Source organism: Symphalangus syndactylus, chromosome 17, assembly GCF_028878055.3.
Source record: "Symphalangus syndactylus isolate Jambi chromosome 17, NHGRI_mSymSyn1-v2.1_pri, whole genome shotgun sequence".
NCBI classification, from domain to species: Eukaryota; Metazoa; Chordata; class Mammalia; order Primates; family Hylobatidae; genus Symphalangus; species Symphalangus syndactylus.
In genome coordinates, this window is record NC_072439.2 from 35,008,392 (window position 1) to 35,036,007 (window position 27,616).

The 27,616-nt window shown below is 46.6% G+C and overlaps 1 protein-coding gene across 4 annotated transcripts; it reads right to left on the minus strand.

The window, feature by feature from the left end:
- On the minus strand, window positions 1–27,616 carry COPZ1 (COPI coat complex subunit zeta 1). 4 transcript variants are annotated; one of them, XM_055247443.2, is made up of 9 exons: window positions 27,511–27,616; window positions 11,245–11,313; window positions 9,564–9,645; window positions 8,534–8,625; window positions 6,334–6,389; window positions 3,997–4,074; window positions 3,785–3,836; window positions 2,180–2,218; window positions 1–1,372 (listed from the first exon to the last, which is right to left on the minus strand). In XM_055247443.2, the coding sequence occupies exons 1-9, from the start codon at window positions 27,526–27,528 to the stop codon at window positions 1,325–1,327; spliced, it is 534 nt and encodes a 177-aa protein (XP_055103418.1). In that variant the 5' UTR covers window positions 27,529–27,616; the 3' UTR covers window positions 1–1,324. The 4 variants fall into 4 exon arrangements, with proteins under 4 accessions (XP_055103418.1, XP_063477526.1, XP_055103419.1 ...); XM_063621456.1 differs by lacking the exon at window positions 27,511–27,616 and adding an exon at window positions 21,752–21,912; XM_055247444.2 differs by lacking the exon at window positions 2,180–2,218 and having other exon boundaries at window positions 3,797–3,836; window positions 27,511–27,580.

A 27,616-nucleotide genomic window follows, 5' to 3' on the forward strand; every position in this document is an offset into this window, starting at 1 on the left:
TTTGGAAAAAATGTTTTATTCCTCTTTGCACAGAGCAGTTTATGAAGGTGGCTATCTCCTGACTCCATGCATCTTTCACACAAAGATGCCCCCTTAAATATGCCCAGTTATCTGCCCCACTTCAGTGCTGGAGAACTGGCAGTTAGTAAGTGGGGCAGAATGCTTAAGTCTCAGGAAGGTTTTTAAAGGCATTTTTGTAGGGAGGAAGTTCTGGGTCAAGGGGAAAGATTAAACCCAAGAGTGAGTATTCCATTCTCCATCTTCCTGGGGAAATCCAAATCCCAAAGGTTTTATGAAGAAAAGCACCTCTCTCAGCGACCTAGAGACAGGGAGAGCACAGACCTACTGCTTAGGTGTAAGGCTGAGGCAGAGAGAGGGTAGGCTGCAGCGACTGCAGACCCACGGCAGAGGAGTAAATGCATGTCAGGGAGCTGAGGGGACAGAGACAGCCTAGAGGCCCAAGTCATAAGTTCCACTCCTTCCCAGTTCTGAGTAGAAACTTTTCTTCCCAAGACTAGAATGGAGTTTTAGTTTTAGGAACTGGCTTTGCTGCAGGACACAGAGAAGACAAACCAGGCAAAGATCCCACAGGTAGTAAGGGTGGAGAGTTAAGGTAGCTAACTAAGAGATGGACACTCACCACGGCAGTTTTGAAGCTATATGCCAGATCAGGGTACAGAATGCATTTTATATGCCCTATTCAATACAATTTAAATCACTGTTTCTTCCATGTTGTCCCTTCCCTATGAGCTATTCCCAATGCCTCTTCCAAGGCAGAGGACAGGGCAGTAAGAAGGAATGGAAGAAAACATTGAGGTCACTAAGTGGGGCTAGGGCTTAGATTGGATAAATCCCTACCCATCCCCACCCCCACCTGTTCTATAGAAAAGAATTCTCTTTCTCCCTCCCCTTGCTGGGCTGTCGGGATGAGGGCCAGGTAAAGGCAAAGGGAGGAAAACACTCAGCACATTCTTTCTCCTACTTTAATCTGAAGTGTAGCTACAGCAAAGGGCACAGAATTTACAAAAATGTCAGGGCAGGGGAGCATGTGAGCATAATCCAGTCTAGAAAGAAAGAGGGTGCTTCCCCTGCCCTATTATCTAAATATGCTGGGAGCTTTACTCCCAGAACTGCAAGAAGAATGAAAAAGAATAGGAAGGGTGTAGGGGAGGTTGGGGGGGGCAACCACAAACAGAATGGAGATTTAAGGATCCCTGTGATCCCCGAGATGACCCTGAGAGCATCGATTGGGGAACTAGATGAAAATTCACAGCAGACATGCGAATTTTTTGAAGAGGATGAAGAGCCAGGAACAGTGGGATCTTCACCGAAGGAGTGACCACTTGATCTGTTCTTTGGCTGACTGCAGCACCTGCAGAGATAAGAGCAGCATTGAGGAAAGCTTGCTGACAGGGCAGGGTAGGGATGAGGGCTGGGGATCTCCTTCCCCTCACTTGTCTTCCCTGTCTTTAGAAGAATGGAGAATAGAAAATCCCCAAGAGTAAAGAGATGGGAAGAAGCTCTCTAAGGCCCTAGGAGATTGGAAAATTCCAAAAAAATTCAAATCCACTGAGGGGATGAAGAGAGAAGAGGTATACCTGGTATAAAAGAAAAAAAAAAAATGGGAGTTACTGGACATATGTTAAAAGGGGCGGCAGGCAGGGGGCGGGTAACAAATCCAGACTTCTTGGTGAGAATTCCAAATGGGTAGAAAACGGAACCCCTCCCTTCCCCCTACATCAGGTAGACAATCTATCTGCAGTCAAGGTAGCAAGATGGATCTGCAAAACCTGCATATTCTAGAATATGCATTTCCAGCTTAGCCCTCATTTGAATAGTAAGAGAAAGAGAGAGTGTGTGCACAAATGCACACAGACCATCTGCTTAAGGCAAGCCTCTGCTGGGGAATAAATCACTGAATGAGGCATCAGGCAGGGAGGGTTTGAAGGGTACAGAGCAAGGCTGACAGGCACTGCTCACAGGAAACTGAGAAAGGAGTTGGAAGTAGGGGTAGGGAGTGGCTGGCTGTATGAGTCCCAGTTCTCTGGAATAAGAGGGAGCCAAGGAAGATGTGTCTTGAGTCTCTAGTCTCACTCAGACTTGGGAGGTATAGGTGGAATGCTGTTCTAGCCTCTTTAGTGACCCAGTCCCTCTGGAAAGGAAGAAGGGAGAGTCATACCTGAGACACGGTCTGCTCCGTAAGGGGGACATCTTCACCCTATGGCACAGAGACACAAGCATTTAGTGTGGGAGAAAGCTGGAGTAAGACCTGATTGGAGTCTGGTATTAGAGAAGAAAAAAGTGATCCTTTAAACTGAAACAAAGGGCAGATGCACTGAACTTCTCAGTCCCTTCTAGGGACTAGTACAGCTACAATTTTACTTGGCCAGAGGGACTATGAACAAAAAAGGGTCATTTCATCCAGCTTCCATTTTAAGGCAGAAGGACTTCTTAAAAGATTTAACTCCATTCCGAGTAACCAGCAGGTTATCTGATCCTCAACTCCCTTAACTTGGGGGTGAAGGACCTGATTCCCTAGTCAGAAAAGGCCTTCTCTGAGTATCAGTATCACTAGGGAAAGGATGAGGGGGAGCCAGGAGTGGTTTAATGGATCCCGCAAAGCCTGATGGGTAACGACAGCATGTTAATTTGAAGAAATAAACTGCTGCAACAGCAGCCTAAGAAGACAAAGAAGGGAGTTGGTGGGGGGGACCCTCTCTCTTGCCACATAGAGACATATGTTAGAGGAGAAGATTAAACTATGCAAATGGAGCCCACAGCAGTTAAGAGAGAAGATTTCCCATTATCAAGCACTGTCAGCTTTCACTCTGTGGAGGTCAGAGCCAGGACATTCTGTGAATGGGGAGATTTGCTTTGCTCAGACATCTTTGCACCCGTGTAATTTGTTGGTGGGCTCTCTCTGCATCCACCATTATCTCCTCAGCTGACCTGGGGCCTTCTATGGTTAACTCAGAGGCCCCTTTCTGATATCACTAGCACCAAAGAGGACTGAGGTTCTGGCAAATAAGTACTTCCTAATGGAGAGGTACCATCCTCAGTTATGTAACACTTTATTATTATTATTTTTTTTATTTTTTATTTTTGAGACAGAGTCTCGCTCTGTCGCCCAGGCTGGAGTGCAGTGGTGCAATCTCGCTCACTGCAACCTCCACCTCCCGGGCTCAAGCGATTCTCCTGCCTTAGCCTCCTGAGTAGCTGGGATCACAGGCACGCACCACCACACCCAGCTAATTTTTGTATCTTTAGTAGAGACAGGGTTTCACCATGTTGGTCAGGCTGGTCTCGAACTCCTGACCTTGTGATCCACTGGCCTCGGCTTCCCAAAGTGCTGGGATTACAGGTGTGAGCCACCACGCCCAGCCCTATGTAACACTTTAAAAGACAAAACAGACACTCTTCTGCCTCAGATGATTGGATCCATCTCCAAGAAGGGAATAAGCCAACTTCAAGTTCCTTTATAATTTCAAAACCATAAATATTAAAGTTTATTTTATCATTTATTAAATAAGTATGTATTAAATGTCCACTTTGTGCAAAGACTGTATGAGATGTTAGGCACCATATTGGGGTAGAAATAAGTTATTTCTGCTTCTTTCTTTGGGACAATAAGAGAAGGGAAGAGAAAGGCTGAATGTATTTGAAAGAAAAAGAGAAGGTTATATGTATCCTATGAGCCCCAACTACTGGACACATCCAGCAGGTCTGGCTCTGGAGGGTGTTTGTGAATAGATGCGGGGATGCAGAGAAACACATTCCTGCTTACCCTTAAAGCCACCCGGTGTACCACCTGCTGGGGATCACTCTCTAGGATCACCCTGCAAAAACAAAGAAGAGATCATTGTTCACTCTGTCCTGAAGGCACAGAGTGCCTCGCTGTCGGGGAATAGGACCTCTGGCCACTGAGCCTGCTTGACTTAGGACAGGGGCAGTTATCCCACCACCTCACCCAAGATCAAGGCAGGTCAGAGAACTTACCCTCCATCTACAATTTCATCCACAGCCAAGAACAGCCCCTCCATGTTCTCCAGCAGTGCTCGCTTTTCTACATTTTTCCTGAGTCCCCAAGAGAAAAGAGAAAAACCAACTTGTGTGTGAAAGAAATCCTAGGACCTTGTCTGAATTGAGGAACCTAAACTAGACCAATAAACATTTCCACCAACCACAAAAAGAAGTAAATAAGGTGAAGAACTTTTTAGCTAGTTCACTCAAAACCCCTTTCTACTCTTGTTTGCTGAATAAGGAATGTATGGAAAGAGATTCAAATAACACAGTCAATTTCTGACTATTCAGGGGTTGATTATCCACGCTATTCTTTCCTACCTGCCATGATGCTGCTCATAACATTGCTCATAAACACTGACATCAGTGGGTGGAAAAAAACGATATAAACAGAGCTAGGATTCAATCTGGAGGTGGCTGGGGGTGGGAGGGGTTGAATGCAAACCTTATTTGTACTCAAGCTCTGACAAACCTCCTGAGACATTCTCTGTTCCCTCTTCTCCCTGTCCCTTACCAGCTCTACTCAGGCCCTGAAAAGAAGCCCAAAGGGGGGCAGGGTCTGCATACAACAGCCTCAGATCCAGTGGTTGGTGCATGTGGCCTGTCACATCCGTCAGTTTGAGTCTTTCACTAGATTACCCAAAATGAAGTCTACTCATTCACCTGGATAAGAAATAAATCATCCCCTTCCTGAGGAAATCTGAGCCATTCACCCTGCTGATTTTGCAGGGCTGAGAGTACCTGCTGTTCTGGTCTGGATGGATGTCTGTACTGGGTTCACTTGGGAGCTGCTGGGGGAATGAAGTTCAGAGCCCTGGATGTTTTCAGGAAAAGTAACTTATATCTCTTCTATTACCCATCTACACGGGTAACAGAGAACAGAGGGCTAGTGGGGAGGTGGAAAGGGAGGAGAGGGTAAATGGCAGAAGCTTCCTGTTTTTTGTTTTGTTTTGTTTTTTGAGACAGGGTCTTGCTATGTCGTCTAGGCTAGAGTGCAGCAGCATGATCACAGCTCACTGCAGCCTCAACCTCCTGGGCTCAAGCAATCTTCCTACCTCAGCCTCCTGAGTAGCTGAGACTACAGGCATGCACCACCACACCTGGCTAATTTTTTTATTTTTTGCAGAGACAGGGTCTCACTGTGTTGCCCAGGCTTGTCTTGAACTTGACTCATGCAATCCTCCTGCCTGGGTGCTTCCTGTTTTACAGAAGGGAAAAAACAAGGACTAGAAGTCAAAAAAAAAACTGGGCACAGTGGCTCATGCCTATAATCCCAGCACTTTGGGAAGCCAAGGTAGGTGGATCATTTGAGGTCAGGATTTCAAGACCAGCCTGGCCAACATGGTAAAACCCCGTCTCTACTAAAAACACAATAATTAGCCAGGCATGGTGGCGCGTGCCTGTAATCCCAGCTACCCTACTCGGGAGGCTGAGGCAGGAGAATCGCTTGAACCTGGGAGGCAGAGGTTGCAGTGAGCAGAGATCACGCCACTGCACTCCAGCCTGGGTGACAGAGTGAGACTCCATCTCAAAAAAAAAAAAAAAAAAAAAGAAAAAAAAATTGGGAGTGTTACTTCCATTCCTGAAGTACTGAATGACATTTCATCTGGGACACTTCCTTATGCTTGCCCTTTCCCTACTTCTAATGTCAAGAATGAAGCCCAGGAAAGCACCTTGAGGATGCTCAGATCTGACAGGGCCACAGGGGATTACAAGAGTAAACACAGAGGTAAAGATTCGGCTCCCTCCCAGTCCTCTTCCTTAGTAAGAGAATTATTCTATGGGAGGGACATACTCTCCATCCATTCCTCCCCAGTAGCATGAATTATTGTGAATTAATAAACCCAACTGCTTTTTTTTTTTTTTTTTTTTGAGACAGAGTCTCACTCTGTCGCCAAGGCTGGAGTGCAGTGGCGCGATCTCAGCTCATTGCAAGCTCCACCTCCCAGGTTCATGCCATTCTCCTGCCTCAGCCTCCCGAGTAGCTGGGACTACAGGTGCCTGCTACCATGCCTGGCTAATTTTTTGTATTTTTAGTGGAGACAGGGTTTCCCCATGTTAGCCAGGATGGTCTCGATCTCCTGACCTCGTGATCTGCCCGCCTTGGCCTCCCAAAGTACTGGGATTATGAGCGTGAGCCACTGAGCCTGGCAAAACCCAACTTCTAAAACTAAATCAACTCCCTGCAGCCTTTGCCAATCCCCTATAATCCCTGGGCCTGAAGAATGGTTACTTTATCTCCCAAAAAGAAATCAACAATGCCCTGCTCTTTCCATCATAACTTGAGGGAAAAAAAAAGAATGTCCTGCTCACCTCAGCATCTGGCTCAATGAGTCGAAGAGGCAGTTCAGAACAGCCATGAGCATCAGCTGTTGGGAAACAGAGGAGGCAGAAGGATAAGGTTCAAGGCCCTGAAAGCTGCTACCTAAAAACAAAACTTCCTAATTCATTAAACATCAAAAGACACAGGCTTTCACAAAGGACCAAAAACATAAGGTGGAAGTGAGAGCACAACAGGAAGAGGACCTGTGATTTCTCACAGAAATAAATTCTGCTGCATGATCCCACAATTCAACATCTCTTTTAGCCAAAAGTTTAAACAGAACTTTCCTGTCACAGTCCTCTACAATGTCTTCACCAACTGTTTATGTGTTACCTGATGTCTTAGGAAGAGAAATCATTAACCAAGCAATAGCTGAGGTCAGAGGAAGGCTGCAGAGTTAGTGTAAAAAGCATGGACTTTAATTGGCTGGGCACAGTGGCTCACACCTGTAACGTCTAGACCCTGTCTAGACTCTGACTCTATCCCAGCACTTTTGGAGGCCGAGGCAGGCCGATTGCTTGAGCTCAGGAGTTGAGACCAGCCTAGGCAACACGGCAAAACTCTGTCTCTACAAAAAATACAAAAAAAAATTAGCGAGGCATGGTGGTGGGCACCTGCAGTCCTAGCTACTTGAGAGGCTAAGGCAGTAGAATCACTTGAGCCCGCGAGCCAGAGGGTGCAGTGAGCCGAGATCGCACCACTGCAGTCCAGCCTGGGAGACAGAACAAGACCCTGTATCAAAGTTTTTTCTTTTTTTTTGAGAGTCTCGCTCTGTCACCCAGGCTGGAGTGCAATGGTGCAATCTTAGCTCACTGCAACCTCCACCTTCCAGGTTCAAGCAATTCTCCTGCCTCAGCCTCCCAAGTAGCTGGGATTACAGGCACCCACCACCACACCCAGCTAATTTTTGTTGTTGCTGTTGTTTGTTTGTTTGAGACAGAGTCTCGCTCTGTCGCCCAGGCTGGAGTGCAGTGGCATGATCTCGGCTCACTGCAACCTCCACCTCCCGGGTTCACGCCATTCTCCTGCCTCAGCCTCCCGAGTAGCTGGGACTACAGGTGCCTGCACCATGCCCGGCTAATTTTTTGCATTTTTAGTAGACATGGGGTTTCACTGTGTTAGCCAGGATGGTCTCGATCTCCTGACCTCGTGATCCACCTGCCTTGGCCTCCCAAAGTGCTGGGATTACAGGTGTGAGCCACCACGCCTGGCCTGTATTTTTAGTAGAGACGGGATTTCGCCATGTTGGCCAGCCTGGTCTCAAACTCCTGACCTCAAGTGATCCGCCCACCTTGGCCTCCCAAAGTGCTGGGATTACAGGCGTGAGCCACCATGTTTGGCCTATGTCTCAAAATTTTTTAAAAAGCATGGACTTTAAGTCAGACAGATATGGGTTTGAATCCAAGCTGAGCCATTTTCTGCGTGTGACCCTGAGAAAGTTATTAGGTTGAACCACATCAGATAACTGCCACTTTTGTACTTTTCACAATGGTCACAAACAAGTAATTTCATATGGTTCTTCAGGGTTTGGTTTCCTCATTTGTAAGACAAAGGCACTAATGCCTACAACTCATAGAAGTGCTACGAGGTTTAAATAACAATGTACTTTACAAAGCACTTATAATAATAAGAGCTCAGTAACAGTTGACTTTCTCAAACTTTTACTTTTGCCTCAAATTATCTGGGGGCTTATTTTTATTTATCTATTCTCCTAGAAGTTGCTACCTGAGGCAAATAGCTTTTCCTGCATATAGGAAGCAGGTTAGGACTATACCCCAAGGTCTTCTCCAGTGACCCATTCAGAATGTATGGTTTCAACATGACCCAGGTTGTTAGCTAATTGGCTCAAACTCAGTCAGGTATGGACCCTTCATAGAAGAAGCAAGTATCCCCCTGCAATCTTAACCATACCTCAGAAATCCATCTTAAAAAACACTACTCAGGGAAGGGTATTAAAACATATGAGATGTTTCCTAATGGATATAAAAGATTAATCTAGGAAAACTTCCTTTCTAGGCGATTCATTTGCCGGGCCATGTTTGTGAGGCTGGTGGGATCTCTGACAACTTCATTAGCTTGGTCAGAAGCCAGAGGAATACAGCTCTATTAGGGCCCCAAACCAGTGGCTATGTACTGCCTGTGGTTTAGAAAGTAGGATCAGAAATAGCAAAGAGGGGTGGGGATTCTCACCTCATTTTCATAGGAGCTGCCAATCACATAGAAATAGAGATCTATACTGCTTTTGTATACCACTGTCAGGCCTTCCAAGAGGGCAATTTCACCTGGTGGGGGAAAAAAAGTAAAAAGAGTGGGTGGCCTGAGATAAGGAAGTAGGAAAGGAGTTACCAGTCAGGCGCAGCGGCTCACGCCTGTAATCCTAGCACCTTGGGAAGCCGCGCCAGGTGGATCACCTAAGGTCAGGAGTTCAAGACCAGCCTGGCCAACATGGTGAAACCCCGTCTCCACTAAAAATACAAAAATTAGCCAGGCGTGGTGGTGCGCACCTATAATCCCTGCTACTTGGGAGGCTGAGATGGGAGAACCACTTGAACCTGGGAGGCGGAGGTTGCAGTGAGCTGAGATCTCGCCACTGTACTCCAGCCTGGGCGACAGAGAGAGACTCTGTCTCAAAAAAAAAAAAAAAAAAAAAAAGAAGGCGTTACCACCAATTCCTAGTATCCAGCTGTTTTGGGCTAAGGTGAGGCCGACTGTAATGACCTCCAAAGTCAGAAGATCATCTGCACTTTTTGGGTGGTGGCAGGAGAAGAGAAGTATGAACTTGGGGGAGTCTAAATGTATCTTCTGTAACCACCATCCTCTGTTCCTGCCCACTATACCTATTTCCCTCCTTGTATATGAGACAGGATACTAGTCGATCCTTCGGAGGTGAAAATGCAGAGCGGTCACCTTTACAGACTTCCATTTACCTGCCCTAATGGATGCGGTACAATAAGCAGAGCTGCAGTTAAATTTGTCAAGTGAGGCTCATAAATCCAGGGACTAGACAGGTAGCTAACAGCCAACCTTCCAGCACGGTATTCCCGTGTGAGGTACACTCACCTCCCCATTACATTCTGAAGAGTTTATTATACAAGGGGAGGAAGAAAAAAAAAGAAAAAGGAGGCAGAGTCATTTCATCCTTTCTCCGCAGCCCTGTTACCACCCCCTTTCCACCATGGTTCCCCCCAACACGGGTAGTAGTGAAAGGAAAATGACCTACTGTCAGTCCGATGGGTCTTGTTGAAAATGTTCTTCTCAAAGGCCTTTTGCTCCTTGACACTGGGGTAGGTGTCGTCATAGTACTGGTCAGAGGGAAAGGAGACAGGGTTGGGTCACTAGAGCTGGAAGCCAGAATGATTAGTGACTATGTTTTGCCCTGGGATCTTGGATTTCTCTCCTTCAAGGCATGGGGCAAGGGAGAAATACTGACACGGAAAAGGAAGGACTGTAGAGGCAGAGAATGGGCAGTGAGTAATCCAAGAAAAATAAATAAAAGACCCTGCCAGAAGCAACCCCACCTCACATTTCTAAGGCTGTCTGAGGGCAGAAGCCTACCAGCCCTACAGTGAGACTCTGCACTGTCTGCAATCTAGACCTCTCCTAAAACCATTCTCATCAAGTGTTTTCTAGGAGCTACCCCATGTCAGGAAGCAGTGCCAGAGAACACAAAAAACACTAGAAGCACAGAACACTTCCATAGACCCCCACTCACTGTATGAAGCTCAGGAATGGGGAAAGGCTACAGAAACCTCCTCCAAAGAAAGGCAAACCCTGCCCTATGGTCTATCGTAGCTTTCTTTTCTGCAAGCTGAAAGAAGCATCCAGCATACCACTGAGCCCATTCTCAGGCTCTCCCTGGCAAGGGGGCGGAGATGCAGGCTGCTAAATCGCTAGCTCTTTAGGGGCTAATCCGTCGCAGTCAGCTGAAGACCTATGACAGGTCTGGCATTTAGTAACTGGATAACTGTTTCAAAAGGTGTCCTGCATAGTTACATCCAATTACTGGGAGGAACAGCTGGTGAATTCTAAACTAATCTCTACCTGCTGATTGATTTATGCTATGCTCGCCCGGAGTTAATACACCAGGGACAGAAGAAATTTCTACAGGAGGGGGAGAATATGGAGGGAGAGAGGGTGTCCTTTCTTCTTTCTTCCAACAGATCTAAAGTTGGAAACATCACTCTGGGAAAGTCAGGAGGTAACAAGCTTGATGGTGACTATAAACCTAGGAATGGAACCTTGGAACTGCAAGAGAATTCTCTGGAAAAACCCAGGTAGGGTGACATGGTAGAAGGGAAGGGGACAGGAATATGATGGACATGGGCGGGCTGCCTCTTAGCATCTACATACTGCTTTGTTAGGAACCAAGGTTTCAAAGCTTTTCCCTAATCTGATGCTGACAACAAAGGAGGTCAAAGTCTGAGGACAGCAAGCAGGGCAGCAGTACAACTAAGGGACAAAAGAAAACAGGTTTTATCTGGAGTAGGCAAGATAAGATGGAAGAATTCAGGCCAGGTGTGGTGGCTCACACCTGTAATCCCAACACTTTGGGAGGCGGAGGAGGGCGAATCATGAGGTCAGGAGTTTGAGACCAGTCTGGCCAACATGCTGAAACCCTGTCTCTACTAAAGATACAAAAAATTAGCCAGGTATGGTAGCACGTGCCTGTAATCCTAGCTACTCGGGAGGCTGAGGCTGCAGTGAGCCAAGGTCGCGCCACTGCACTCCAGCCTGGGTGACAAGAGTGAAACTCCATCTCAAAAAAAAAAAAAAAAAAAGATGGAAGTATTCTTAAAATTATACTACTGAGGAACATGAGTTAATAGGGGATCAGTCCCAAGATTCAAATCTCAGAATAAGCCTTTGTGCTGTTCCTAAACTAATTCAAAAGGGAATCTCACCTTGGCAAAAAGTCGATCTCCATCATTGTCCAGAATCAGGATGGCTTTGACAGTATACAGGGAAGGTTCCTGAAGAGATACGAACATACCTTCAGTCCTGAAGGCTCCCACCACCACTGGTAAACCAGATACCTTCCCCTAGTCCCACTGGGGCTGCAAGGGGATACAGAGGTACCTCTGTAAGTCCCTTACCTCAACATGGTCAGATTTTGATATTTCCCATTGAGAAAGACCCAGGGTAAGTAAACTGAATTGACGGAGAAAGCATTTAAACAAAGGATTCCAAAGTACCATCAGAGAAACAGTTTCTCTGACTCACAGGGGGCTTAATCAAGAGAGGTCATGCTGTTATTTCCAAATATTATGGTACAGTTATTTTCCAAATTACCCTCTCCCTTCCTGCTCTCCCATGTACAGGTGGCTATAGAATGTGACCAGATTAATTAAAAGGCACTGAACAAGGCCATTTAAAAATAGGGTTGAATGTCCTAGTATACTTAGAAGTTTCTGCAGTCCCAATGCAGTAGCAATGCAGAAGCATAAAGCAAGCCTTCCCTAAACCACCCACACACTGAGCAGAGGGAAAAGAGCGTTTACACACACACACACACACACACACACACACACACGCACGCACAGGCATACCAGTTCTCAATGCAGCCTAGTAAAACAGCCATCTTCCAAAAACTCTCCTATGTTCTCCAATTCTTCCACTGTATCTTAACCACTACCACTTAACTTCCAAGGACAAAAGCCAACCTGAATTTTGGGGGAGTTAAGAAGCAGTGAGAAGATGATCTATCTGAGAAACACTCTGGGGCCTAGAGTGAGTGCGCAAGAGGGTAATTTTTTTTCCACTACCAAGAATCAAATAAGGAATCACAGCCTCAGTCTTAATGGTTCTTCAACTGTAAGTATATCACTTGCGAAACCTGTGGTGGTCTGGTGCTCTCCTCTACCACTGCAACTTCGAGGGAGCCAGCTAACTAGAAGAAAAATCGCAGGAGGCTGAGGCAGGAGGATTGCTTAAGGCCAGTTCAAGACCAGCCTGGGAAACATACGGAGACGCCCCCATCTCTACAAAAATAAAAAAAATTAGCCAGGTTTGGTGGCATGCATCTATAGTCCTAGCTACTCAGGAGGCTGAGGTGAGAGGATCTCTTGAGCCCAGGAGTTTAAGCCCACACTGAGCTATGACTGCGCCACTGCACTCCAGGCTGGGTGACAGAGTGAAACCCCATCTCTAATTGATTGAATAGAAAAAACCAAAAGTGTGGAGAGATAGTGATGTGTGCATGAAAGGTATTTGCAGCCTCACATTCCTTTTTTTTTTTTTTTTTTTTTTAAGAGAAAAAGTGTCACTGTGTTGCTCAGGCTGGTCTTGAACTCCTAGGCTCAAACAATCCTCCCACCTAGGCCTCCCAAAGTACTGGGATTACAAGTGTGAGACACTGCGCCCGACCTACATTCCTTGATTTTCTAATCAACATTACTTACCACTGATATCCCTTGTGCTGTGAGACAAGGCTGTTGCTTTGCTACCTCTTTCCTGGCCTTATTTAAGAAACCCACAGTCCTCATAGGAGTCAAACACAAAAGTATGTGTTTGACAGATATCCAAGAGTGAGGAGGAAAAAATCATTGCCAAGAACCCAGAAACTGCAGCCTCTACAAACATAAATTGCCTCATGAGGCTTCAGGAGGTTTATGGTTCCATGCAACGAATCAACCCTGTTTGCGGGGGCAGAGGAGGGCAGTTCAGAATGGGAGTAAAAGGAAGCCAGTCTTTTGACAACAAGGTGATGAGGAACATAAGCTTTCCCTACTTGAATTCTTGAGGACTGCAATTTTTGTTTTGTTCGCTGGTTTGTCCCATTTGTCCAGAACAATGCCTGACACATACTAAACTCTCAATATTTGGTGAATAATTCAGAGAATAAAGGAAGTTTGAGAATAAAGTTAAAATATCTTGATGCAGTATGCATCTAGGGGACTACTTATAATTAGACTTTCACATATAAGTGGATTTTCTGATGTGGCCACTTTGGGTGATATTACTACCAACTTTATCCCTCCTCTGATAAACACTCCTTAGAGATACCCATCCTGTATATGTGACACTCTGGAATAAACAGGGCATGAGTAACTCCTCTCTCAAACTAAAGAACTCTGTTGCCTAGTGGAGGGAAGTCCTCTAGAGTCTAGTCTTAAAAGGTCACAAGTAGAAGCAGCTCTCCTAACTCCTAATTCCTCACAGAAAGATCTTCCTGTAAAGCAGGCTCAGTTCTCTAACAACTTGGGTCCTCAATTCCAAAAGGGAGACAACAATGGGAATGAGTTTTCTTAATGGAAGAAAAGAAGTCCAAAAGGAACAAAATTTAGACAAAATCATTTTTTCCCACAACCTTTTCCTGGAAATCTTTGGCTCTGTTCCTCTATCCACATTCACAGCAACTTTAGAGAGCTGCCCATTAGTTTAAGCTGGGCATTAACCTGGCATAGGAAACTGGTTCTTGCAGCCATAGAGTCTGGCATCCCTAGAACCAAAAGAAAAGAAAAGCCCTAATGGCCACCAGCCAACTGGAAGAGTCAGACAATGTCCTTTGTGGCCAACACGGTGTGAGTTCCTATGACAGCCACACCGGCAAAGAGACAACATATCCCCGGGTTCTGCTCTTGGTTCTTTTCACTGTCTTCCTAGAAGACATTATCAAAGAAACCCCAAAAACAGAAACATTGGATCTTCCTGGGAAGAATAAAAGACAGGCTAAGGAGGACAAGGATAAAGACTAGATTTGACATAGAGCTTACTGGAGCTCTCAAAAGGGAAAGAAGGCATTACAGAAAAGGCTGGTCATTTCAAACTTCCAAAGGAGGAAGCATACTAAATAAAGCTGAGAATTTAGGCAGGAGCTTAAATGCCGCTTCAATTCTCCATTCTGCTACAGCTGGAGCCAGCCAGCAGCTTCTTTACTTCTCCTGCCACCTCCTGACTGCAGCTGGTTCCACTTCAGCCTGGGGCTTTTACCTCTCAGGAGTGGGGAGGGCTATGCCATAAAACTAGCCAGTTTAAAGGCCCCAGAAGTCATTACTGATAATGTAATTTCATTTTAAGTTTTTGCAAAGGGCAAGTTTATAAATAACTCCCAGCTACTGAGAAATGGGCTTCCAGGACAATGGACTAGGCTTGACCTTGTAACACATTAAATGCTGACTGTTGAGAAAGACCTTATCAGCTTAGGGCCACATTGAAAGAATTTAAAAGGTCTATTCTTCCCTCCCACTCCCAAAATGGGTAGCTGCTAGAAAGCTTTCGAGACAAAGTTCTGTGATGCACTGACTTTCAGAGAGCCACAGCCTGAGTGTATAACAGAACTTCACCTCAAATGCTAATCGTGCTTGGAAATGATGTATAGGCAGATTGTTTTGTGGGAGGTTGGGTGACTTAGACAGATTTTCATGTATTTATGTTTTTATTATCAAGAAAACAAGAATGCTGTCCTCAAGACAGGTGAAACACCACAGAACAAGCAACTAGGCTGCTGCAAATGAATCTTTGATCTCAGGGGCTTCTTTTTTTTTTTTTTTTTTTTTTTTTTTTTTGAGACGGAGTCTTGCTCTGTCTCCCAGGCGGGAGTGCAATGGCGCGATCTCGGCTCACTGCAAGCTCCGCCTCCCGGGTTCATGCCATTCTCCTGCCTCAGCCTCCCGAGTAGCTGGGACTACAGGCGCCCGCCAACACGTCCGGCTAATTTTTTGTATTTTTAGTAGAGATGGGGTTTCACTGTCTTAGCCAGGATGGTCTCGATCTCCTGACCTCGTGATCCGCCCGCCTCGGCCTCCCAAAGTGCTGGGATTACAGGCTTGAGCCACCGCGCCCGGCCTAGGGGCTTCTTTTTTTTTTTTTTTGCGACGGAGTCTCAGTCTGTCACCCAGGCTGGAGTGCAGTGGGGCAAACTCGGCTCACTACAACCTCCACCTCCTGTGTTCAAGTGATTCTCGTGCCTCAGCCTCCCAAGAAGCTGGGATTACAGGCACACACCGCCACGCCCAGCTCATTTTTGTATTTTTAGTAGAGACGCGGTTTCACCAAATTGGCCAGGCTGGTCTCGAACTCCTGACCTCATGATCTGCCTGCCTCAGCCTCCCAAAGTGCTGGGATTACAGGGGTGAGCCACCGTGCCGGACCTCAGTCAGGGGCTTCTAAAGCCTGGTGAAAAGCATCAACATCTCCAAGAACTCTCTCCCCTAGCACATAGAAGACTAGAGTGGAAGAGTCATTCCTAGTGCTGCCCCCTGTGGGCCTTCTCGGTGACCTGCAGCTTCCACAGGATTATAGTCATTCGCAAAAATATTTTTCAAAGGCAGCTCCGGATAAAAGCTCTTTTTTTTTTTTTTTTTGAGATGGAATCTCGCTCTGTCGCCCAGGCTGGAGTGCAGTGGCACGATCTCAGCTCACTGCAAGCTCCGCCTCCCGGTTCAAGCTGTCCTGCTTCAGCCTCCTGGGTAGCTGGGACTACACGCGCCTGCCACCATGCCCGGCTAATTTTTTGTATTTTTAGTAGAGATGGGGTTTCACTGTAGCCAGGATGGTCTCGATCTCCTGACCTTGTGATCCGCCAGCCTCGGCCTCCCAAAGTGCTGGGATTATAGGCGTGAGCCACCGCACCCGGCAAAAGCTCTCCATTTGTGTGTCTTGTAGGACAAACTAATAGAGATGGGCCCTGAAAAAATAACTGAATTAAGTCTGTTCACAATGTATATAGTAAGAGAACCCTCTGGGGTAAGATCTTAGTAAGCTACCAGACGACTGGGGGAATAGTGTTTGGGGAAGATAGGATACTTGGGAACTATAATGAATTGACTCATTTAGGGGAAAAAAACAAGAAGCCTTTATGGAGGGAATTACAGGATGCTATCTACAGAGCTGAAAGAGCACAAATAAGAATATGGAGGCCAGGCGCAGTGGCTCATGCCTGTAATCCTAGCACTTTTGGAAGCTGAGGCAGGAGGATCACTAGAGCCAGGAGTTCAAGACCAACCTGGGCAACACAGTGAGACCCTGTCTCTGCAAGAACTTAAAAAAAAAATAAAAAATTAGCCAGGCATGGTGGCATGCACCTGTAGTCTCAGCTACTCAGGATGCTGAGGCAGGAGGATCGCTTGAGCCTGGGAGTTCAAGGCTGTAGTGAGCTACAATTGCGCTACTGCACTCCACCCTACACAAAAGAGACTGCCTCAAAAAAAAAAAAAAAAAAAAAAGAAGCTGACTGAGATCACTAAAAAGTTCTTCATTGTCTACTTAAAAATAAATCCTTCCAGCCTGGCCAACATGGTGAAACCCCGTCTCTACCAAAATTACAAAACTTAGCCAGGCGTGGTAGCAGACGCCTGTAATCCCAGCTACTCAGGAGTTTGAGGCAGGAGAATCGCTTATACCTGGGAGGCAGAGGTTGCAGTGAGCTGAGATCACACCACTGCACTCCAGCCTGGGTGACAAAGCAAGACTCCAACTCAAAAAAAAAGAAAAAAAAAAAAATTCCTTAAGGCCATACCGAAAGGGGTTACCCTGATGTGGCAATGGGTCTTGATGAATTAAAAACTGTAACAAGATTCTCTTCTCTCAATCCTGTTTATAAAGTAAAACTAAGAAGGTAAAAAATAGAAGGAGAAATTCCTAGATACCACTCCCAGCTCCAAATGGCTAAGTAGATAGACTTCCTGACTCTGTGCCAACACTCTTTTTTTTTTTTTTTTGACAACCGCCTCCCGGGTTCCAGCAATTCTCGTGCCTCAGCCTCCTCAGTAGCTGGGATTACAGGTGATGGCCACCATGCCCAACTGATTTTTTTTATTTTAGTAGAGACGGGGTTTCACCATCTTGACCAGGCTGGTCTTGAGCTCCTGAACTCAGGCAATCTGCCTGTCTCGGCCTCCCAACGTGCTAATATTACAGGTGTGAGCCACTGCACCTGGCCTCTGTGCCAACTTTTACTTATTTTTTTTTTTTTTTTGAGACGGAGTCTCGCCCTGTCGCCCAGGCTGGAGTGCAGTGGTGTGATCTCCACTCGCTGCAAGCTCTGCCTCCCGGGTTCATGACATTCTCCTGCCTCAGCCTCTTGAGTGGCTGGGACTACAGGCACCCACCACTATGACCAGCTAATTTTTTTGTATTTTTTTTAGTAGAGACAGGGTTTCACCGTATTAGCCAGGATGGTCTAGATCTCCTGACCTCGTGATCCACCCGCCTCAGCCTCCCAAAGTGCTGGGATTACAGGCGTGAGCCACCGTGCCCGGCCTGTGCCAACTTTTTTAAAATTAAAAGCTCCTCTGGGGTTAAGGGCTCCAATTTGCCAGCCACAATCCTATGGACTTCAGATGAAAAGAAAAGAAGAATTAGCTAAAGTCTTTGACAGGGGAGAGCAGTTTTTACAAATCAGATTTTTTTTTTTTGAGACAGTGTTGCTCTGTTGCCCAGGCTGAAGTGCAGTGGCGTGATCTTGGCTCACTGCAGCCTCTGCCTCTCGAGTTCCAGCAATTCTCCTGCCTCAGCCTCTCAGGCAGCTGGGATTATAGGTGCTTGCCACCACGCCCGGCTTATTTTTGTGTTTTTTGTAGAGACGGGGTTTCGCCATGTTGGCCAAGCTGGTCTCGAACTCCTGACCTCAGGTGATCCACCCACGACCTCCCAAAGTGCTAGGATTACAGGCATGAGCCACCACGCCCAGCCTATATCAGATTTATTAATATTATTATTACTTCTTGTCACCCAGGCTGGAGTGCAGTGGTGCCATCACAGGTCACTGCAGCCTCAACCTCCCAGGCTCAAGCAATCCTCCCCCTTCAGCCTCCCAAGTAGCTGGGACTACAGGTACATGCCACCACACCCTGTTAATTATTTCTGTATACAAACAAGATTAGATTCAAAAAGCACAGCTCAGGAAAGAGTGGGAGCCACTGGTACCACAGAACACTACCCAGCTGACATGAGACCAAATACTGGTTATAAAGAAAAAACTCAACACATGACTCGCGAAGAACTGACGGCAGGAAGAGACACCTACAATCTTCCTATCTGACACAGATCCAAAACATGTAAAGCACAGTCAACAAGAGTTTTGATATTACAGGAGAAAATGTCTCTAAACTCCTACAATCCATCTCTTAAATAGAGACAGGGTCTTGCTATGTTGCCCAGGCTGGACCTGAACTCCTGGGCTCAAGGAGTCCTGCCTCAGCCTTCCAAATAGCTAGGACTACAGGCATGCACCACCACGCCTGGCTACAATACTTGTATTATAATGGGGATCAGCCATTAACTCAAATTTTCCCTTTCTCTGAGATTCAGCTTCTTCATCAGAGAAATGAGAGGCTTGACCTAGATCAGTTAAGGTTAATGCCTTTTTTGAGTTACAGCAGACCCCTTTGATAAACCAATTAAATCTATGGACCTTATTCCCAGCAAAATACATTCACAAATTTTTTTATGATTTCATGGCTAGGCATGATGGTTCCCACCTGTAATCCCAGCACTTTGGGAGGCCAATGTGGGGACAAATAGCTTGAGCTCAGGAGTTTGAGACCAGCCTGGGCAACATGGTGAAACCCTGTCCCTACTAAAAATACAAAAAAATTAGCTGGGCATGGTGGTACATGCCTGTAATCCCAGCTATTTGGGAGGCTGAGGCATGAGAATTGCTTAAACCCCGGAGATGGAGATTGCAGTGAGCCAAGATCATCACACCACTGCACTCCAGCCTGGATGACAGAGCAAGACTCTGTCTCAAAAAATATATATATAAATAAAAATAATGTTTTTATGATTTCAAAGAGTTCACAGAGTCAAGTTCAGAATTAAATGAGATTCTCTCTGAAGATAATAAGATGGTGTAGAGGGGGCAGGAAAAAGAGGGGAAATGAGTGATACTTTTGTAAATCACCCCCTCTACTCTACCTGGCACCCAGTAATGACTTCAATAAATGTGTGTGCGGCCTTCATAAATTAATAAGTATGACTGAGAAAACTAACAGCCAGCAGGGGGAATAAAGGTCAGCAACCACGCCCCCTCCAGCTTTCTTTTTTTTTTCCCTTTCTTTTTTTTTTTTTTTTAGACCGAGTTTCATTCTTGTTGCCCAGGCTGGAGTGCAATGGCGCACTCTCGGCTCACTGCAACCTCCACCTCCCAGGTTCAAGCGATTCTACTGCCTCAGCCTCTCAAATAGCTGGCATTACAGGCGCCCACCACCACACCTGGCTAATTTTGTATTTTTAGTACACAAAGCTTTGCCATGTTGGTAAGGCTGGTCTTGAACTCCTGACCTCAGGTGATCCGCCTGCCTCAGCCTCCCAAAGTGCTGGGATTACACGCGTGAGCCACCATGCCCAGCCACCTCCAGCTTTCAATGGCTGAATTTGGTGACTATGAAATGGGCAGGACAAAGATAACCAAACCCTAAGCTTTTTAGGAATGCAAAGTCTCAGGACCTTTCTCAAAACTCAGAAAGCCTGTCTGTTGGAAAATTTTTTTGTTTTGAGACAGAGTCTCACTCTGTCGCCCAAGCTGGAGTGCAGTGGCTCACTGCAACCTCCGCCTCCTAGGTTCACGCTATTCTCCTGCCTCAGCCTCCTGAGTAGCTGGGATTACAGGCATGTGCCACCACGCCTGGCTAATTTTTGTATTTTTGATAGAGACGGCGTTTCACCATGTTGGTCAGGCTGGTCTCAAACTCCTGACCTCGTGATCTGCCCGCCTCGGCCTCCCAAAGTGCTGGATTACAGGCGTGAGCCACCGTGCCCGGCCTTGCTGGATAATTTTTTACCCAGGGGTCACATAGTCTCTAATTCTTCAACTATCATGGAAGTGAAAGAATCACAGAAATGAGGGACAAAGCAGTACTGCTGGGAAGAGAGATGAACTGAATAAGGAGAAATCAGACTGTACTCCAGACTTGAGGCCTGAGAGCACCATTAGAACATTCTGCCTTCTCAGTTTGGTAATCCAGGAGCCCTCACTTAAATATTACTCAGAAAAGGAAAAAAATCAAACGGGGCTAGATCCATTCCTGATGAGTCCTGGGTCATGATTTGTATCATGATTTATCCCTCTACTCCCCGCCACAGCTCCCTGCTTTTGCTCCTGAAAACAAAAAGCTAGTCTCTGAAAGACTGAAATGACAGCCTCTGTGTTATCTTTCAGTCTATTTATGCCCCCAAATCAACCCCCTGAGGCAGAATTGCTCTGTTCTCCTCTGGTTTTAGTCTCCCTCTAAAACTACACAACAGAAAAGGAGTTGCAGAAAATTAGTTGACCGAGTTATCCAGGGCAATTGGCTATGGATGGGATATCTGCATTGAGAGTGAGAAAATAGGCCGGGCGCAGTGGCTCACACCTGTAATCCCAGCACTTTGGGAGGGCAAGGCGGGTGGATCACAAGGTCAAGAGTTCGAGGCCAGCTTGGCCAACATGGCGAAACCCCGTCTCTACTAAAAATACAAAAATTAGCCAGGCGTGGTGGCGGGGGCCTGTAATCCCAGCTACTCGGGAGGCGGAGGAAGGAGAATCGCTTGAACCTGGGAGGCGGAGGTTGCCGTGAGCCAAGATCATGCCATTGCACTCCAGCCTGGGCAACAACAGCAAGACTCTGTCTAAAAAAAAAAAAAAAAAAAAAAAGAGTGAGAAAATAAAAAGCCAAATAAAAAAGGCTTCATCTGCAGCACATATAACTTAGGTTACACAACAGGAAGGACTTCCTGAAGAGATGGGTGTGGTCAAACACCAGAAGAGGTAACACAGGCTAGGGAACGTAAGGCCAGGAGAGATCCCCCTAATAATCTGATGTAAGGAAATCTATTCTGGCTGGGCGCGGTGGCTCACGCCTGTAATCCCAGCACTTTGGGAGGCCGAGGCGGGTAGATCATGAGGTCAGGAGATCGAGACCATCCTGGCTAACTCAGTGAAACCCCGTCTCTACTACAAATACAAAAAATTAGCTGGGCGTCGTGGCGGGTGCCTGTAGTCCCAGCTACGGGGAGGCTGGGGTAGGAGAATGGCCTGAACCCGGGAGGCGGAGCTTGCAGTGAGCCAAGATCGCGCCACTGCACTCCAGCCTGGACGACAGAGCCAGACTCCATCTCAAAAAAAAAAAAAAAAAAAAAAAAAGGAAACCTATTCTGCCCAGAAACAGGAGGGACAGAATGTGAGAGGACCCTTGCCAGCACAAGCATCTTACAAGTGCATGGACTCATTCTCCCAATCCATCTTCATCAGCTGTCCCCTGGGCACTCTGCCTTTCCTCTTCCTAATTACTCCAGCACAAGTGGGTACATGGGTACTGATTCTTTATCCCTGCTCCATCTGATTTGCTCCTCTAGTTTCCCTTTCCACAACCTGTTTTCTTGTCAACATCCAGACTCTAATCAAGTCATGTCAATGGAGTAAAGTAAGAAACAGCAGCAAGTATCTAGATAAAAAAGACCCTAAACCTGCCACTAGGCTCCATCAAATACCTGGATAATTGCATTCATCCTCTGCCTCCCAAGGCAGACCTGGCTTCTCAAGGGTCTGGTTTTCTTCACATGGAGGCCCCCCCTCCGCTTCTGACCATGTGACAGCTCCCCTAGATCTTTGATATAATTTATACCTTGCCAGGGACCAACTGTTTCCCACCACTGTGAAGGAGAGGGAAAAAATATATATAAATACGTCGGAAATCTATAACAAGGTCTTCTTGGAGGGCAAGACATGGGGAGAGTTAGAAGCAGCGTCAATTGCTCTTTGGGGGTTTTAGTTCAAGCCGAGGTCTGCTTCCAGCAATCAACCATTAAAACAAGCTGGCCAGAGTAACAGCACAGTTTATTCTGATCATTTAATTTGAAGTGTCAATAAATTAAACTTCAATCAATTAAACTAGGTGTGCAATAACCCAGATGGACACCCCGACACCAAGATAATCACAATAAAAATTTTTATTGCTGCCAGGGACCTCACCGGGGGCAGTGCTGGCACTGCTCGCGCTCTAGCTGAGAAATGTATCTCCACAGCGCAGGAACGAGGAGATTGCTTCTCCTAACGAAATGGAGGGGCCAGGCACCAGCAAGGACGCAGCTGGGAGAGGGGCACAGGGGACTGCCAGGAACGAGATGGGAGTGCTTTAGGGGCTTAATGTAATTGATACCTTTGCTCAGAGCAGGAGGAGGGGGGCATTTAGGCCAAGTACCTCTACTGTTAGGGCCAAAGGAATTTAACAAAAGCCCCATTAAGATGATTCAGGAAGCGAAGGCCAAGGAGCAATATCAACCTTTAAAGTCACTGACATATTCTGCATAGTTTCCTCCTCCATATATACTCATATCCTTGTGCACTTTGGATGGCCTGATTTTTGAATGAGGCTTAGAATTTAGGATTTGGTTCTGGTTTTAAAATATTAAGGTAAGACAAAGTACAGAATTAGAAGTCTAGTCTGTAAAGCACTGGAGAAGCACTCTGAAAGTGAATCCAGAGAGGATTAGGAAAAATAAAACCTATGAACAAAGATTTAAAGATCTAAACCGATACAGAATTCAGTTTTGTTTGTTTTTTTGAGACAGAGTTTCACTTTTTGCCCAGGCTGGAGTGCAATGGCCCTCGGCTCACTGCAACCTCCGCCTCCCAGGTTCAAGCGATTCTCCTGCCTCAGCCTCCCGTGTAGCTGGGGATTACAAGCGCGTGCCACCAGGCCCAGCTAATTTTTGTATTTTTAGTAGAGACAGGTTTCACCATGTTGGTCAGGCTGGTCTTGAACTCCTGACCTCAGGTGATCCACTCACCTCAGGATTACAGGCGTGCGCCACCGAGCCCGGCCCGAGTAATTCAGCTTTAAAGAAAAAAAGTAAAGCGGGAAGGAGGAAGGGGAAATCCTTAAGATTCCATAGGTTATTAATGGAGAATGGTGAACCGCAGAGATCCTCTCCATTCACAACTCAAAAAGCGAGAACCAGCAGAAACAGCAAGAGAGAAGAAGCCAAGTCCAAAGATGCAGGCTGAGATCACTATTATTAAGCATTGGGAACTAAAAGAGATGAAAGGATCCCTTTCCTTAAAGCCTAAGGAGACCTGACAGAGATCAGACAAATCTGCTTGAAAGCTAGAGCTGGATTACTTAATTCAAGAAAGAAATGTGACCATGTGACCCATTGTAAAGTACCTAAAAGAAGGGAACTTATTGTTATTTAGAAATTCCACAATCAATGCAAACTTTGATCAACAGTTCTTCTTGACCCCCTGCAGCTTACCCATCCCTTTTTCTCGACATCCTGCAGCTATGTATGTACCTTGTAAAGGACAGAAAAATATGCTTTGATCAGATTGTCCCTAACCGCATTACATAGGTTTCTCATAACAAAGCATCAGTGTGGTTTGAAAAGCAAAGTCCAGGGTTACCTGACCAAGTTAGCAGGGATCTGTGATTGCAGCCCATTAGGCATAGATTAAAGCAGAAAAATAAGGAAGAAGCAGGCTGAAACAGACTTCACTGAGGAAGGAGAGACAGAGAACTAAGGGAAGAGAAATGTGACAGAGAGACTTTTTCTTTTTCTTTCTTTTTTTTTTTTTTTTGAGACGGAGTGTTGCTCTGTCGCCCAGGCTGGAGTGCAGTGGCGCATCTCGGCTCACTACAACCTCTGCCTCCCAGGTTCAAGTGATTCTCTTGCCTCAGCTTCCTGAGTAGCTGGGATGACAGGCATGGCCACGCCCAGCTAAGTTTTGTATTTTTAGTAGAGACCGGGTTTCACCACGTTGGTCAAGCTGGTCTCCAACTCCTGACCTCGTGATCCGCCCACCTCGGCCTCCCAAAGTGCTGGATTTACAGGCGTGAGCCACCGTGCCCGGCCTTTTTTTTTTTTTTTTTTTTTTTTTTTTGAGACGGAGTCTAACTGTGTCCCGGGCTGGAGTGCAGTGGCGCGATCTCGGCACACTGCAACCTCTACCTCCCTGGCTCAAGCGATTCTCCTGCCTCAGCCTCCCAGGTAGCTGGGACTACAGGCGCACACCACCATGCCCAGCTAATTTTTGCGTTTTTAGTAGAGACAGCGTTTCACTATGTTGGCCAGGATGGTCTCCATCTCTCGACCTCGTGATCCGCCTGCCTCGGCCTCCCAAAGTGCTGGGATTACATGCATGAGCCACTGCACTGCGCCCGACAGAGAGACTTTCACATATAACTCCCCCAACTTACCCACCACACACAGGCCCATTGTTAAAAGGGCTCCCCAAGTATTATCTTCCTCATTCCTTTACCTTTAAGCAGGCTCCCTTCTAAACATATATAGATAAGCCTAAAAACTTCCAAAGAAACCAATTCTCTAGAATCTATCCTAGTCTGCCAATTGGGTTTAGGGGGAGGTTTTTTATTCTTATTTTTTTAGAGACAGGGTCTGGCTTTGTCACCCATGCTGGAGTGCAGTGGCACAATCATAGCTCACTGCAGCCTCAAACTCCCAGGCTCAAGCGATCCTCCTGCCTCAGCCTCTTATAGTGCTGGGATTACAGGCATGAGCCACCACACTCAACCTCTTACTTGATTAAGAATACTTGCTGCCGGGCACGGTGGCTCACTCCTGTAATCCTAGCACTATAAGAGGCTGAGGCGGGAGGATTGCCTGAGCTCAAGAGTTCGAGACCAGCCTGGGCAACACAGTAAAACCGTCTCTACTGAAATACAAAAAAATTAGCCAGGTGTGGCAGCGCGCACCTGTAGTCCCAGCTACTTGTGAGGCTGAGGCAGGAGAAATTGCTTCAACCCGGGAGGCAGAGGTTGCTGTGAGCTGAGATCACACCACTGCACTCCAGCCTGGGTGACACAGTGAGACTGTCTCCAAAAAAAAAAAAAAAAAAATTGCTAACTGGCCAGGGTGCAGTGGCTCATGCCTGTAATCCCAGCACTTTGGGAGGCCAAGGCGGGCAGATCACTTGAGGTCAGGAGTTCAAGACCAGACCAGCCTGGCAAACATGGTGAAACCCTGTCTCTACTAAAAGTACAAAAATTAGCTGGGTGTGGTGGCGCGTGCCTGTAACCCCAGCTACTCGGGAGGCTGAGGCATGAGAATTGCTTGATTCTGGGAGGCAGAGGTTGCAGTGAGCCAAGATCGCACCACTGCACTCCAGCCTGGGCAACACAGCCAGACTCTATCTCAAAAAAAAAAAAAAAGATATTTGTTAACTGCTTGGTACAGAAAATATTTAAAACTACTCAGATTTTAAGCTTTTTACCTATACTTGACCAACCGACATAAGGAATTAACTGTCTTTAACTGAAAGAGAGGAATTAAAACCTGTTATTCCTTTATCTGACGAGGATCTGAATGTGTATGCATAGGAGATCTGAAGGAAAATAAAAGACAAGCTTCTTTGGAAAAAGGCCTAGAGTTCAAGCCAATTAAGGAAGGAGGCTGGGAGTTAAATTCCTGCACTATACTACCTACCCACACACACACACACACACACACACACACACACACACCCCTCCAAATCGCAAAATAGGGCACTTTTGAGAGAAATTCTCTGGTCCAGTTCTAAAAAGGGGTAACAGGTATTTTATTTGTTAGAACAAGCATAAAGCATCATATGGACAAGAGGGCTAATACACCCCTTTAGCAACCACAATTCTCATGTAACCAGAGAGGGAGAAATTAGCACCCTAAATCATACAATATGAATTCCTGGCCCGGCACGGTGGCTCACGCCTGTAATCCCAGCACTTTGGGAGGCCGAGGTGGGTGGATTACGAGGTCAGGAGATCGAGACCACCCTGGCTAACACGGTGAAACCCCGTCTCTACTAAAAAATACAAAAAATTAGCTGGGAGTGGTGGCGGGCGCCTGTAGTCCCAGCTACTCGGGAGGCCGAGGCAGAAGAATGGCGTGAACCCGGGAGGCGGAGCTTGCAGTGAGCCGAGATCGCACCACTGCACTCCAGCCTGGGAGACAGAGCAAGACTCCGTCTCAAAAATAATAATAATAATAATAATAATAGGCCGGGCGCGGTGGCTCACGCTTGTAATCCCAGCACTTTGGGAGGCCGAGGCGGGAGGATCACGAGGTCAGGAAATCGAGACCACGGTGAAACCCCGTCTCTACTAAAAATACAAAAAAATTAGCCAGGCGTGGTGGCGGGCGCCTGTAGTCCCAGCTACTCGGAGAGGCTGAGGCAGGAGAATGGCGTGAACCCGGGAGGCAGAGCTTGCAGTGAGCCGAGATTGCGCCACTGCACTCCAGCCTGGGCGACAGAGCGAGACTCTGTCTCAAAATAATAATAATAATAATAATAATAATAATTATTATTATTATTATTATTCCTGGCCAGGCGCGGTGGTTCAAGCCTGTAATCCCAGCACTTTGGGAGGCGGAGGGGGGCGGATCACTTGAGGTCAGGAGTTCGAAACCAGCCTGGCCAACATGGTCAAACCACGTCTCTACTAAAAATACAAAAAAAGTAGCTGGGCGTGGTGGCACGCGCCTATAGTCCCAACTACTCGGGAGGCTGAGGCAGGAGAATAGCTTGAACCCGGGAGGCGGAGATTGCAGTGAGCCAAGATCGCGCCACGTGCGCACTCCAGCCTGGGTAACAGAGCAAGGCTCGGTCTCAAAAAAAAAAAAGAATTCCTAAGGTCTAAATGGGTAGAGAAAAGGAGAACAGAATAAGGAGTCTAGAAAAAATATTCCACAATCCATGCTAACTTTATCCGGTATCCCAGAACTTTGATGGAATACTGATTCTTTATAACGACAAACCTATATAATAGGGATTAACAGGAAACCGAAGACAAAACAGTTTCCTGAAGGAATGTGGCAGGGAATCGGCATGGAGAGTTAAACTTGGGAAACCATGAGAAGGAGTCTGTAACGACAAAACATCTGTATTCTTTTCTTACAATATGGGGCGAGTTTGGTGGTTTAATAAATTAAAATCAGGATATCATCCACAATGCTAAAAATAAGGGGCAACCTGAAGGATCCTAATCCAGTACCCCTACAGGTCTGTGTATCCTAAGGAGTCTATGGGCTGCCTTCAACTTTCCACCGACTCTATGCCCTCTCCCCCAAAGGGCTTCCTACTCTAAACCAAGGCTTTAGCTCCTACATTAGGCCACACACTTAGTCCAAGGGTCAGCAGAACCTTCAGTCCCCAAGAATTACCCAGAACTCTCCTTCCCCGTCTCCCACTCGGGCTGAACCCTGACTCCCGGCCCCTGTGGACACCACAGCATCTCTGCTGCCCCTCCAGCTCCTACCAAAATCAGCGCCTCCATCTTGCCCCGCAGCTGGTGCCGACGTGGAGCCGCAAAAGTAACGCCGCCGCTGATTGGCCATACGTTCCCATTAGGCCCCGCCTAGGAT